Here is a 15,913-nt window from a genome sequence, read left to right on the forward strand (position 1 = left end):
AAATGTTATTCCTGACCCATACTCACACCATCTTTCAATAACGTCTGCCTTCCTAGTATCTGTCATTCATTAATGTGCGTGTCAGCCAACCAGCAATTTCAGTTTCAGTTTATTAAATCCCTTGTTTCAACATGTGCTGTTATTGTGATTAAAATGCATCATCCTTTTCCGTATAAAATTCTAAACATCTTTTCCATTAAAGAGTTTATCATTTTTGTTATTTCTAGATGATTTACATACAGATAGGCTCAAGTTGCTTAATATGATATTTCACTTCTCACATTTATTACTTAAATTATGCATTGCATTGGCTTATTCATCTTCCAGCTCCCCAGTTATCATTTTTTTCTGGTGCTTTGCATAGCTAAAAGTATGTGTACAAATAATTTGATTGCATATTTCCCTTGAATGAAGAATATCAAAGTTACTAAATTTGGTGTATATGTGTGTGTGTGTGTGTGTGTGTGTGTGTGTGTGTGTGTGTGTGTGTGTGTGTGTGTATATATATATATATATATATATATATATATATATATATATATATATATATATATATATATATATTCTTTCCTTTCATCATATCTAAACAATTTGTTCATCAGTCATCAGATAGTATTTCTGATGTTAATAAAGCAAACATCGTAATATCATGTGTATCAGATCGTTCTTCTCTTTCATTTCACATGAACAGGTGTTTGGTGTTTCCCCATCTTGGAGTCCAAACTTATATCTTGCATACACCTCTCAAAAACCTTCCTTTTACGACAGATAGATATATTGTGAAACTTATATCTTGCATTCCTCTGTCTCTTTCAACTACTAATCGAGGCACCTCATGAGTATAACCTCAGTGGGTCAATCAAATTAACATCATATCTTGATGGATTTCCTGGGGAAGCCATATGGATGAGAGATATTATAACCTCTTAACCAGACAGTTTCCCTCGTACCCTTGAAAACTGAAAATGCAAGGAGCATGGCTGTTCTGCAAAAATAATAATATTCTATAAGCAGTACAATGTACATCTTCATTTGGCGCCATCTCATCCAATGCATTTATACGCATGGCATTCATTTTTCAGTATTATTAATAATAATATTCTATAAGCAGTACAATGTACATCTTCATTTGGCGCCATCTCATCCGATGCATCTATATGCATGGCATTCATTTTTCAGTATTATTAATAATAATATTCTATAAGCAGTACAATGTACATCTTCATTTGGCGCCATCTCATCCGATGCATCTATATGCATGGCATTCATTTTTCAGTATTATTGCCAGCCCATACCTTTCCACTCTCTCTTCTAGTACTAATGAAGACACAATATTATGGGTATCTTAATTTTCTAATTTCTGTAGATATGCATATTTTGATTTTGCACTATGAATTTATTGACCTTTTAGAGGCCAGATAACCCAATGTATTAGGAAAATTAGCTTCTTTAAGTTGTAGTGTTTGAAAAGGGATTTGGCATTTCTGACTGTTATACATAAGTCATCAGTGTATGACTCAGTTTCATTTGGTGGTCAGAAAGAATTAATAAAAACTACAATTTTGTATGTAATATTATCTAAACATGGAGCTTTAGACATTTAAAGGGAAAATATTACCTTTGTTCCTGAGACTATCAGAATTCTGTCTAGTAAATATTGGAATTTCTTTCCAGCAATCTGATTTGCATTTTTTCCCCAGTACCACACTTGCTTCAGAAGTATTTAAATGTCACTGTATTTATTTTCTTCTGTTCAGTATATACAAACAACTGATTTTCACAATTATATTGAACAACATGCAACATTACTTGAGTATATTTGTTTTTGCTGTTATACATTTTAGCAAAATATCCTTTTCCTAGCACAGAATCTTAGTTATTAAATGCAGACCAGTGCTTTCTGTCATGCATACAGCCTTGCTTCTTGCAAGAAGCATGGATTAAAAGTGCATATTCCTTTCTCAGGCTTCCATTTTGAAATCTCACATGGCTCTGGTTTTCATATTCTTTACTTTTGCACAGTCTGAGTTTAGTTATTTGTAATGTTTTATTTCAGTCATATTTTGCTTTATGCATTGATGTTAAGTTGTCAATCTCGCCTTCATTCTTGCTGGATGGGTTCGGAGCCGATCCTCGGCTCCGACTCGGCACTTGCTTTAGCTCGAGAACTCCTTTTACCAGCTCGAGGCAACCCTATATCCCATGATGCAAGGCGGAACTACCCCAGATCTCGTTTTCCGCTTAGCGAAAGAGGTCTCCTTTGCCAGCTGAGGTAAGTTCTTTTCTTAGTCAAGTAAGAAAAAGTGTAGTTAGGGGTTTATATTTCCCTGTTAGTGTTAGTTTAGTCTGTAATTAGTTACAGCCCACCCTATTCCCACCTTTTCAACCTTTTTGTAAACTTTTATAAGTTTAATCTAAAATAGTTTAGTCAGGCCTAGTTCCCCTTGGTTATCCCTTCCTGTGTGTTTGTGTAAGGGATTAATTTGTGTGTTTGTGGGGACTGTTTGTGTTCTATCCTCCTAAGGATGTCAAAAGAAGGCAAGGTCTCAGGCTTCAAGAAGTGTGACCAGTGCTGTCAGAAAATGTCTCTGACAGACGGTCACACTTCTTGTGTGTATTGCCTGGGGCCTTTGCACCTGCAGGACTCCTGTGCTTTGTGTCATGCTTTTAGCCAGAGAGTCCTGCAGGAAAGGAGGAATAAACTCATCCTCCGAGGTTTACTTAAACCTGAGGGTTCTCCTCCTAAATCAGGGTCAGGAAAACCTCATAAGCCACCGAAGGCTCAGGCTACTGTGTCCAAGCCTCCTCCGGTGGCTCCGGCTCCGTCGGAGCCGACATCGGCTCCGGCTGGAGTCGATACTTCTTCTACTCAAGTAGTGGGTTCGGTGCCGGCTGGCTCCGATACCCTGACTACTGTGGCCTTGTCGGCTCCGGCTGGAGCCGACACTTTATCCAGCATCGGAGCCGAGATATCCTCGGCTCCATCTGGAGTTCAAGGGACTTCGGCTCCGATGGTTTCGACCCGTAAGAGATCTCGGTCCCCTTCTATAATGAGTATCCACTCGGCTCCGGGGTCTCCTCTGTTGTCGGAGCGGAGCCATCGGAGCCGATCTTCGAGATCTTCCAGGCTGTCTGACCACGACTTGGAGAGGGTGGTAAGCAGGCTGTTGAAGTCTCAGGCACTGGCCCAAATGCTCCATAGCCCGTCTCAACAGACTTCGGCTATAGCCCCATCTCTTAAACTTCCTCCTCCGACTCCACACCAGAGTTCGGAGCCGGAGCTTCTCGGGACAGCGACTGTTTCGATGCCGGAGCCGATACATCCTTCGGCTCCGTCGTCCTCGGCTCCGATCTCCTCCTTGAGACCTTCCTTGGAGGGATCCGGTTGCCGCGTTTCCACTGTCGGCTCCGAGGGGGCTAGTGGCATCGGACCCTTGTCCGACCCCGCTCTCCCTCTCGGGGCTTCGGCTTTGGTAAGCTCGGCGCCGACATCGGCCTCGGAGCCTTCTCTCTCCTTGGAGCCGACCATTCCTGTCTCTTCGGAGCGGGTGTGTTCCGGCCTCCCGGGGGGGAGGAGCCTTTGAGGTGATGAGGAGTGTCCTGGCCTCTGAGCCTGGTCAACGGTCCATCCCTCTAGCTCCTCCCTCATCAGTGCCTGCAGATGCCTCTTGCCAGCCTCTTGCTCTCAGGCCCAGGGATCCATCGCCCCAGGTTTCCCCACTGGGAATTTCCTCCTCTTCCGAGGTTTCTCCTGATCCTGTAGGGGAACCCCCTCGGAAGAGGACGTGTAAGAGGAAACACACAGACTCCCCTGAGTCTACTACATCTGATACCGACTTAGATGAGTCGGAGGATTCCCCACGGTCCCCCTCTGAGGATGTCTCCTTTTCAGACATCCTTGAGCTCCTCAAACAGAGGGGGAATTGGCCCTCCATTGACCCCTCCGAGGATGAGTCGGTATACCTGGAGGCTTTTGGATCCCGACCCTCCACCTCCTGGGTGTCTCCGCCTTTCGACCCACTTATGCAGGTAGTGGCTCGGAAGGCGTGGGCGGCTCCAGATTCTGTGGAACCTGTCCCCAGAAGACCATCCAAGTTCATTACGGCCCCTTCGGATAAACAATTCCTTTCCAAAGGCGTCTCTGTGGATGCTATGGTGGTGGCGGCGGCCACTAAGAAGGAACTGGCGGATCCTTCAGTACCTGTCCATCCTCCTAACAAGGATTCTAGGACCATGGACAGGTATGGAAAGCGGATGTTTTCTTCAGCGACCTTTGCTATGCGTTCGCTGAATTACCTTTGTCACTTCACCAGGCTTCAACGGAATATTCTCAAGGAACTGGGTGAAGTAGTCCAGGATCCTTCTGCTGCTGGGGCTCAGGAAAAGATTGCCTCACAGCTTGCTATCCTGAATTCCATATCTAACTCCTCCATGAGGCTCATATCTTATGCGGCCGATGGAGCGAGCAGAGCCGCAGGCACAGGAGTTGCTCTTAGACGCCAAGCCTGGATGCGGCTGTGTAATTTTGCGGACCCCTTTAAGGCGTCCTTCACCAATACCCCCTTTGATGGTTCGGCGTTGTTCGGACCTCAGGTGAAGGATACTTTGACCAGGTGTGAGCAGGACGGTAAAACTCTTTCTGCCGTTGGAGTCCAATTTTCCACTCCTTCTAGACCATATCCCAAGGGTCAGAAAGGGGGGAAGATGTGGTTCCGTAAAGCCCAAGGAGCTACACCGGACACACGTGGTCAGTTTACCCCCAGAGGCAGAGGGGGTAACAATAATAGACGCCGCCCTAGAGGCAGGGGGGGTCCTCAGAACCAGGGCAACAGGGAGTCTCTTCCTGAGAAGCCCTTTCAGCATCCCTGAGGTGTTGCCCGACTGTCCACCCTTGGAGGCAGTCGGGGGAAGACTTTCACTGTACCCAGTAGCCTGGCAATCCCTATCCCAAGGGAAGTGGGTACAGTCGATCATATCCGAGGGTTACAAGATCCCCTTCAAAAGGTTTCCCGTACCTCTACAATCCCTTCCAGACATCTCACCCGGTCAAAGGGATTTAGCAAAACAGGAGGTTTCAAAACTCCTAGAAAAAAGAGCCGTCCAGACAGTGCCGGCAGACCAAGTAGGATCCGGCGTCTACTCAAGATTCTTTTTGGTCTCCAAAAGGACGGGAGATTGGAGACCAATATTAGACCTGAGCAGACTAAACAAGTTTGTCAAGAAGGCAAGATTCCGGATGGTCACGCTTCAGTCCATTCTGCCCTTTCTGGGCAAGGACAACTGGATGTGCTCTATAGACCTTCAGGATGCATACTATCACATAAAGATTCACAGGCGCTCCAGAAGGTTTCTCCGCTTTCGGCTAGGGACCAGTCATTACCAATTCAGAGCACTGCCCTTTGGCCTCACTTCAGCCCCCAGAGTGTTCACCAAATGCATGGCAGTGGTCACAGCTCACCTGAGACGTCAAGGAGTCCAGGTGTTTCCTTATTTGGACGACTGGCTCCTCTCCGCCACCACCAAGTGTCAGCTTCTTCAGTCCAGAGACTACACCCTACAGCTTTGCAGGAAACTGGGAATTTCAGTAAATTTCGAAAAATCTTCTCTGCTGCCTTGCCAATCTATCACCTTTATAGGCGCAGAATTAAATACCGTCAAAATGTTAGCCAGGCTAACAGATCAAAGAATCCTGGACATCCAAAAATTTGTTCGGCTTCTGTTACAAAGCAACAAAATCAAAGCCAGGTTTGTCTTGAAAGTTCTAGGCCTAATGGCTGCGGCCATTTTTCTTCTACCACTGGCTCGCTTCCACATGCGTCTCCTGCAGTGGATGTTATTCACGCAGTGGTCGTACCACAATCTTCCGATGAGACACGAAATCTTGGTAACACAGTCGTGCAGGGCTCATCTACAATGGTGGATATCTTCCCCTCTTCTTCATCAGGGCCGACCCTTTCTTCCCCCTCCTCCAGTTGCCACAGTCACTACGGATGCCTCTCTGATTGGGTGGGGGGGGCATTATCAGGGCAGGATGGTCCACGGGACGTGGCAACCCATAGAATACCATCTGCACATAAATGTCCTGGAGATGAGAGCAGTGCTTTTAACGTTGCAAGCCCTCGACGACTTTCTTCCCACGGGGACTATTGCAGTACAAACGGACAACATGTCCGTGGTCTGGTACATCAACAAACAGGGCGGAACCAGGTCCTATCCGTTATGTCGAGAAGCTCTCAGACTTTGGCAATGGGCGATCTCTTCTCAGCGGTTTCTGATAGCAACGCACATCCCCGGCAGGTCCAACCTATTGGCGGACAGGCTGAGCAGATCTATTCTGATGCCTCACGAGTGGTCTCTCAATCAATCTGTAGTGGATCAGATTTTTCTAAAGTGGGGCACTCCTTGTTGCGATCTTTTCGCTACCCCAAAACAACAAGTGCCCAGACTATTTCACTCTATTTCCCCTTCCAGGCCAACCCCTGAGAGACTCTCTAACCCAGGATTGGCCTCGGGGACTTCTTTATGCTTTTCCTCCTTTTCCATTGATTCCACAAGTCATTCAGAAAGCCACCGTTTTGAGAGCCAAATTGATCCTCATTGCTCCATATTGGCCTCGACAAATTTGGTTTCCGTCTGTGCATCGTCACCTTCTTGTGCAGCCCTGGCATCTGGACCCAGTTCCGGATCTTTTGATCCACCAGTCGGGTCAGCAGCACCGGGCCATTCATTCTCTCAACCTCACTGCTTGGTTGCTCCACTTCCTTCCCTAGCCAGGCTACCAATGATTTCTGACTCAGTTAGAGACATTTTAGTGTCTTCTTTGAAGTCGTCCACTAGGACTATTTATGCTAGCAAGTGGCGACGTTTTTCGATTTGGGCAAACTCCAGGAATGTTGATCCTTTCACTGCTCCCGTACATTCTGTTTTAGATTTCCTGGCGGAGGTTTTTCATTCAGGATCCTCGTCATCTACAGTCAAAGTACAACTGGCTGCTATTTCCAAGTATCATGTTGGCTTGCATGACAATAACATTATGTCTCATAGATTATGCAAGGCCTTTTTGAGAGGAGTTTTTCTCCTAAAACCACCTATAAAGCATCCTCCTCCGCAATGGGATCTAAACTTAATGTTGGCATCCTTGATACTACCTCCTTTCGAACCGTCTGCTTCATGTTCTTTGAAGTTATTGACGTGGAAAACTATATTTTACTGGCTGTCACTTCTGCAAGAAGGGTTTCCGAGATTCAAGCTCTCTGTATTCGTTCACCTTATTTGGTTTTTCATAAGGACAGGGTATCGTTAAGAACTAACCCTTCCTTTCTCCCCAAGGTTGTATCTCAAACCAATATTAACCAATCTATAGATCTACCAGTCTTTTTCCCTAACTATTCTGACAGAGCTGAACAGAAACTGCATTTTTTGGATGTCCATCGTCAGCTCAGGTACTACTTGCATAGAACTAAACAAATTAGAAAATCGGACCAATTGTTTGTCTCCTATGCAGAAAACAGGATAGGTCTTCCAGTTTCTAAAGTGACCTTATCCAGATGGTTGACTTCCATCATTTCCTATGTGTATTCTCTCAGAGGCAAACAACTATCTTCAAAGCCAAAAGCACACTCGACCAGGAGTCTATCCACTTCTGTAGCCTTTCAGGATAGACTACCTATTGATACCATTTGTGCAGCAGCTACTTGGGCCACGCCTCATACCTTTGTCTCTCATTACAAGTTGGATTTGGCCTCCAGAGATAGGGCCAGTTTTGGTTCCACAGTTCTCAAGAGTCTGTTCCATTGAGCCACCCGGGATACAGGTGCTAGGGACGCGGTCCCATCCAGCAAGAATGAAGGCGAGATTGACAACTTAACATTTAGAAGTTATGTACCTACCATAACGTTCCATGTTAGTTGTCTTCTCTCGCCTTCTTTCGCCCTCCCTCCTTCCCCCTGGCCTGGACAGATCTTGAAGAGTTCCTATTAGATTGTTTCCTCCGGATCATTGTTATGAGGACTTCTTTTAGGAACCATTGTTCCTAATTCTGTTAGGATAATCTTTAGCAGGGTAAGTTAGCTGCCAAACGAGATCTGAGGTAGTTCCGCCTTGCATCATGGGATATAGGGTTGCCTCGAGCTGGTAAAAGGAGTTCTCGAGCTAAAGCAAGTGCCGAGTCGGAGCCGAGGATCGGCTCCGAACCCATCCAGCAAGAAAGAAGGCGAGAGAAGACAACTAACATGGAACGTTATGGTAGGTATATAACTTCTAATTTTCATTAATTCAGTTTTAACTGCATGCTAGTATTTTTATTTGCTATGCCTACATGTGTTTGATAAGATCAGGTCTGTTTCTGTTAACAATTTTCCCTTGTTTCAATTTTCTTATACATTATGCTTTTTTTCTTATTCAGGAATCACGTGGGTCACTAAATTCACACTCCTTTATTGTATTCTTCAGATCAGTGAGGTATCTGAAGTCTATATAGTAATTTGTGGACTTGCAAAGAACAAATGGTAAATAAATAACAGGTTCTTTTTTGGGTCAAAATAATTCCTGATCTCCTCATTTAGTGGTGCTATTTTGTATTTCTCATCTTCAGGAAAGGTAGCAAAGTTAAATACTTTTTATGTTTCCTCCCTAGTGGTATGCAAGGATGTAGCACACTGTACCTTTCTAGGGTGCCCGTTTAATCCAGTCACAGTAAAAAAAATAAATATATGTACTTCCAAACACATAAGCTATTGAAAGCAAATTATTTATTTGTTTTTGTAGGCATATTTCTTAGCTCTGGCAATTTTTTCTTTTCCACTTCTGATAGTATGCATTGTCTTAATAACTAGTAGTAAGACAGCAATACTGGGGATGTGATCTAGCCTAAGTGAGGTGTGTATTTAGACTGAGACTTCTCTAGAAGATGCGGATTGGTGTAGCCTATTCATTAGAATTAGTCTGTATAGACACTGTGTCTAACTGTTCTCCATTTCAATTCTTGGTTGGGGTGCCTTCTGTGCAGAGTGTGCATGTCCTCCCTGCAGTCACATGGGTTTCCTCCCGCATCCCAAAGACATGCTGCCAGTGGATTGGACACTCTAAATTGGTCCTAGGTGTATGTGTGTGTGTGCGTGTGTGTGTGTGTGTGTGTGTGTGTGTGTGTGTGTGTGTGTGTGTGTGTGCGCGCGCACGTGTGTGTGTGTGTGTGTGTGTGTGTGTGTGTGTGTGTGGAAGGTTGGGCACTGGGCTGGCAACCTGACACCGGAAAACTCCACTGCTACTCCTTCTATGGGCCATTGTCCCACTGTGGCAACCCCTAAGGGGAAAAGCCGAAAGGAGAAGACACCATATCTAACAGCATGTGCACTGGTTTCTTAGCAACAAAATGGATATAGATCCCTGAGCCTATGCTGTAAAGGAGCCTTTGTGCCCAGCTGGACTTCCCAGGTCAACAATTGTAAAATAAATAAATAATCGCATGTGTTCCATTGTAGGAAATTAGTATTACAAGTGTGTGATGAATCAAGTGCTTTATAAGGGTCACATGTCTACATGTTACTTGCTGTTCATATTCACATGAGTACATATGCTGTCTGATTTTGTAGATTTGTGATTTAGTACAAGTTATATGTACATCTAGCATTCCACACATGCAGTGCACCTCATCACATGTTACTTACATCATTGGAGGCAGTACCATTGTAGCAGCAAGTTTCATAGTGGAGTCATGTTACGTCATTTTGCAGAGTGCCTGACATACATAGCTGCACCTTGCACATTATCTCCATCACCTATTTGTGCCATATCACACCTGATTTTACTGCGAACAGGATAACAGCAGCATGAGAAATAGCTATGCAAGTATGCTGATGCATTTGTACCCTTGTAATTTTCCTAGTTTGTGTTATTTATGTTGATAAAAACTTCAGTTGTCAACCATAATGTTTAGTAGAGTTGTGTTGCCCACCTGTCAGATGGCATCCCTGTTGTGACCTATTATGTTGTATCACTGAAGTGTCAGAATACACATGTCACTTTCCATGTATGCACACATACTTCTGTTACAAACCCTCTAACCTTGTTATGAAAAACCCATTCACACCCTACAGATGCTACTGTGCTGACATGGGTGTCATGCTTTAGAACTTGAGGGGCACACCTCTTCCATTGTGGTGACCTAGGTCCTTATACAAATCTCTTGGGATCCAGTGTCATGTTGCCACCATATGGACATGTATACTGTGTTTGTGTAAATGTGCAGCCTTGTTTCATATCGCAATATGGAGCCTTCATTTATCATACATCATGCAGAGTGCCCTTAGCAGATATTTGCTGTAGCTCCACGTGCAGTGTGCACATTATGGCACACAGACGATATTGCAATGCACACTGTAGCTGTATTGTTACCTTGTGAGCTGTGCACACTGTGAGCTGTATCATTCATCTTGCAGGCTATGCACACTGTGAGCCTTATTCATCTTGCAGGCTGTACACACTGTGCTGTATTGTTCATTTTGCACTCTGTGCACACTGTGAGCTGTATCGTTCATCTTGTGGCTGTGCACACTGAGCTGTGTCATTTACTTTGCAGGCTGTACACACACTAAGCTGTATCATTTACCTTGCGGGGTGTGCACACCGCGAGCTGTATCATTCATCTTGTAGCTGTGCACACTGAGTTGTATCATTCATCTTGTAGCTCTGCGTGCTGTGAGCTGTATCATTCATCTTGTGGCTGTGTACACTGTGAGTTGTATCATTCATCTTGTGGCTGTGCATGCTGTGAGCTGTATCATTCATCTTGTGGCTGTGCACACTGAGTTGTATCATTTATCTTGTGGGCTGTGCACACTGTGAGCTGTATCGTTCATCTTGTGGCATTGCACACCGTGAGGTGTATCATTCATCTTGTGGCTGTGCATGCTGTGAGCTGTATCATTCATCTTGTGGCTGTGCACACTGAGCTGTATCATTCACCTTGTGGGCTGTGCACACTGTGAGCTGTATCGTTCATCTTGTGGCTGTGCACTCTGAGCTGTATCATTCATCTTGTGGCTGTGCACACTGAGCTGATTCATTCATCTTGTGGCTGTGCACACTGAGCTGTATCATTTATCTTGTGGGCTGTGCACACTGTGAGCTGTATCGTTCATCTTGTGGCATTGCACACCGTGAGGTGTATCATTCATCTTGTGGCTGTGCACACTGTGAGCTGTATCATTCATCTTGTGGCTGTGCACACTGAGCTGTATCATTCATCTTGTTGGCTGTGTACACTCTAAGCTGTACTGTTCGTCTTGTGGGCTGTGCAAACTGTGAGCTGTATCGTTCATCTTATGGCTGTGCACGCTGTGACCTGTATCATTCATCTTGTGGTTGTGCACACTGAGCTGTATCATTCATCTTGTGGGCTGTGTACACTGTGAGCTGTATCGTTCATCTTGTGGCTTTGCACACCGTGAGGTGTATCATTAATCTTCTGGCTGTGCACACTGTGAGCTGTATCGTTCATCTTGTGGCTTTGCACACCGTGAGGTGTATCATTCATATTGTGGCTGTGCACACTGTGAGTTGTATCATTCATCTTGTGGCTGTGCACACTGAGCTGATTCATTCATCTTGTGGCTGTGCACACTGAGCTGTATCATTCATCTTGTAGCTCTGCGTGCTGTGAGATGTATCATTCATCTTGTGGCTGTGTACACTGTGAGTTGTATCATTCATCTTGTGGCTGTGCATGCTGTGAGCTGTATCATTCATCTTGTGGCTGTGCACACTGAGCTGTATCATTCATCTTGTGGCTGTGCACACTGTGAGCTGTATCGTTCATCTTGTGGCTGTGCACACTGAGCTGTATCATTCATCTTGTGGCTGTGCACACTGTGAGCTGTATCGTTCATCTTGTGGCTGTGCACTCTGAGCTGTATCATTCATCTTGTGGCTGTGCACACTGAGCTGATTCATTCATCTTGTGGCTGTGCACACTGAGCTGTATCATTTATCTTGTGGGCTGTGCACACTGTGAGCTGTATCGTTCATCTTGTGGCATTGCACACCGTGAGGTGTATCATTCATCTTGTGGCTGTGCACACTGTGAGCTGTATCATTCATCTTGTGGGCTGTGCACACTGTGAGCTGTATCATTCATCTTGTAGCTCTGCGTGCTGTGAGATGTATCATTCATCTTGTGGCTGTGCACACTGTGAGCTGTATCATTCATCTTGTGGCTGTGCACACTGAGCTGTATCATTCATCTTGTGGGCTGTGTACACTCTAAGCTGTACTGTTCGTCTTGTGGGCTGTGCAAACTGTGAGCTGTATCGTTCATCTTATGGCTATGCACGCTGTGACCTGTATCATTCATCTTGTGCACTGAGCACACTGAGTTGTATTGTTCATCCTTTGGGCTGTGCACACTGAGCTATATTGTTTATCTTGTGTGCTTGATATTGTACAACATGTCTGCTGCACTTTGTTGTACATCATATTTTTCTTCATAAGGTTCACAATTCCTTTCACATTCATGTCCTATGTGCAGTGTGTCTCCTTACCTATGGCATGTAGTCTGAACCACTGTTTTTGAATCTTGCCTTTTGTATACACATATGATATTATATAATTGAGTCTATTGTTTTCATTTATTTTACAATTTGATAACCCCTGACAGGCAACCAATAAAACTGGTGAATAATGCATTATAATGCAAGCATTTTTGAAATTCTACTTTTAACATTTAATGCAGGGACAAACAGCTGGTTGAAAGCATAGCTAATGCAGATATTAATCGAAGAAATTATATGTTTCAGGCGGTTTTAAAATACAACCAGGAACTTGTTGCTGAATTTTTGCCTGAGGCAGGTAATAACACTAGGCAAAATTTAAAGTATATCTTTCAGTCCAGTTATGACTATTGGTAGCCACACTGTTAAAAAAAATTATAGTAGGCAACTGTAAAATTTATACTTGACAATAAAGTCCTGGTTGAGGTTTTAGGTACTACTCAAAGTTTATTAATAGCAGAGGTTGTAATATGACATTCCTTTTGGAACAAAACTTTGCTGACTGATGGTTAACATGCGAAAAACAAGTGGTGCATACCTTTATGGGAACTTGTTCTGACTGCAAACACATTGACACTGGTCCTTATTTAAATTTAATGCATTTCAATAAAGTCATCAGTGTGAATGCTTGTTACACTTGTAAGTCACTAGGAGTTGTTTATTCAGCAAAGTGTCCTGCATTTAGTTTTCTAGAGGTAAAATTACTAGAGGCTATGCTGTCAAACTTCATGGTATAACCAATGCTTTATAACAGCTCCCTTTAGAAAGTGAGACTTTTCAAAATACTGCATTTGCTGTGTTGGACCTCATGGTTTTAGATCTTGAAGCAGTTTTAATAATGTACTTTGGAGGTGAAAGAAGCAACTGAGGCTTTGAGCTGATCATCTCTGAGGATTGAATGTTCATGTTAATATCAAGTGGCTGTCGAAAAATAGACTTTAAAACCGGACAGTCTTTAGCATTTTCCAGCTGTCAACAATATTTATAGGTTCATAGGTAGTTAAAAGGCAAGGAGACAATTGAAGAGCCTAACCCAATTTTTCCAAAGCACTTTCTCTTTTAAGTGGCATGCTTAAGGTAATACAGTAGATAAATGGAGGTTTAAGGAATCAAACTGTTGTACAAAGCAGCTCATTAATGGCTCCTATCCCTTGCCCTAACTGATTCCTCTGGGGATTGAATACAGATATCTGTAGTTGTTAGCAGTCAGACACTGACTTTAGTCATGTTTTTACCTTTTTATAATTGTTGCCAGGTCTTAAATATAAATTTGAATTGGTATATATAATATGATTGCTACTTTTGGATACTTAAATGAAGTGCCTTTGTTAACTTCTTGTTGTGAAGACATCTTGTATGAACACAGTCAAATGCATTAAACTTGATAACACGGTTCTGGATACTTTCAAGTATGCTTTTTGTGTTTAGTTCAGTTTGTGTCACACCCAATCACAGTCTTCCTGTTTTTTAGTTTTAGTTCTAACCCATCGATCTGTTTTCCCTGGTTTCCTCACAGCTTCATTTTATTATGTGATTGTTAATATTAAACATGTAGAAATCTTTATTTGCATTTACCTGCACTTGAATCACAAAGGTAAAGTATACTGGCTTATTAGAAATAAATATGTACGCTGTATTACTGTTTACTAATGCAGGACTTGCTAAGCACAGAACCAGTGTGTGCTGACTCATTTAACTTTGATTATCTGTTTTAATCAGTTCAAAGCCACAGCAGAGCTGAGGGCTGTCCCAGCATTCAACAGGTGCAAAGGCAAGAAGCTAATCCTGTACGTGTGCCAGTGTTCGAGCATACACACACACACACGCACACACACACACACACACACACACACACACACACACACACACGCACACACACACACATACTTATGATCACTTTAGAGGACACAGTTCATCTAAAGCATATCTTTGTGATATGGGAGATAACTGCAGTACCTGGTGAGGACCCAATTAAACACAGAGAGGACAAGCAGATTTTGCACAGAAGGCCCTCTAGCCTAGAATCATAGTGGAGCATCACATGCTGAGAAGTAATGCTAACTGTGACACTACGTTTATTAAATATGTAGTAGTCCCATCTGCAGAAACCTGTAAGTGTAAGAACCCGTTATGTCACAGTAAAGCAAACCATCAGTTATTTTAAGAATCATTTAGTTTCCTTCTACATTTTTAAATAGTTTGGGGACAGAATATGCAGCACAGGAGCAAAGTCTGTACCCCTCCAAAAATGTTTCTACATTTTGGTTAATTGTGGTGTCAGGTGGCTGTACATCTGCAGCTTTTATTTGTATGATTCAGAGGATGAGTGACAAGCAAAAGCTTTTAAGCTTATGTACTTCTCAGAAAACGCTATTTACAGGAGAATAAAAAAGGTAATATGTACTACTTTGTTCAGATGTAACAGATAATTGTGAACAGAAAATCCATTGTTGCTGTAAACAGTAACCAAGGTAAATATTAGGTGCACTGTTTTAGGACAGCTTAGTACAGTGCCTCTTTAGATGTTAACTTTAAATAGTAATTTAAAGAAAAGTACAATAGGGTTAAAATTGGCTATATCAGTCACCAAATATGCTTGAGTACCACATTCTGAATACCAGATCACCACAGCCCTGGCATTCGACAACCACATATATAAGATATTACTCAGTATTAATGTCTGTTACTGAAATAAAGAACAAGAAATAACTTCTGGAAATTATTTCACTTCTGATCTAGTGAAGCAGTCAAACATATTTTTATTTAACAATAGGAATTATAAAGGAAACATGAAAGGTCTTGTCTATGAACTAATGCAATGGACTTGATTAGACAGTTTCAATGTCATTTTCTATTTATGGTGTTTTAGACTGTTGACGGGCTCTGGTATGAAAATAAATATTTTTGCGTATTTATTGACAGTTCACAGACTCGTGATCCTGAATCAAGTGAATCACCAAAACAAAAGGGCCAGTCTCCACAACTCCTAAGCATACTTATACAGGTAATTTTATTTCACTTAACTTAAAGAATATATACTTAAATTAACAGTTTCCTGAAAGGCAATATAATATTTTGGTATTTTAATGTAATGTTTATACTTAATAATTGGCTGGCCTCTTTGCTTTATTAGCTCAGCTGAATTACCCCATTGTGTACAGGATTAACCTCCGAGTCTGTGATGAAGTTCTTTTGGGTATATAACAGGCCAGCATTAACCTGTTTAATAGTGAAGTTGTAATTTATCTCCCCTGTCAAAGACATAGAACTACAATAAAAGTGTTATGCTTTGTGCATGCACCTCTATGTGACCACATCAAGTATATGCCTCCCTTCTGTATACCTCTATGTGACCACATCAAGTATAT

The 15,913-nt window shown here is 42.9% G+C and overlaps 1 protein-coding gene across 1 annotated transcript in view; it reads left to right on the top strand.

Moving 5' to 3' along the window:
- Nucleotides 1-15,913, top strand: part of LOC122802455 — a 707,224-nt gene that overhangs the window by 266,496 nt on the left and 424,815 nt on the right. Inside the window, exon 4 of the mRNA XM_044072076.1 lies at nucleotides 15,468-15,549. Coding sequence (XP_043928011.1) covers nucleotides 15,468-15,549 — 82 coding nt within the window. The remainder of the gene's footprint in view (nucleotides 1-15,467; nucleotides 15,550-15,913) is intronic.

The sequence above is a fragment of the Protopterus annectens genome, chromosome 5.part0, assembly GCF_019279795.1.
Source record: "Protopterus annectens isolate FY-2018-M chromosome 5.part0, PAN1.0, whole genome shotgun sequence".
Taxonomy (NCBI): Eukaryota; Metazoa; Chordata; order Ceratodontiformes; family Protopteridae; genus Protopterus; species Protopterus annectens.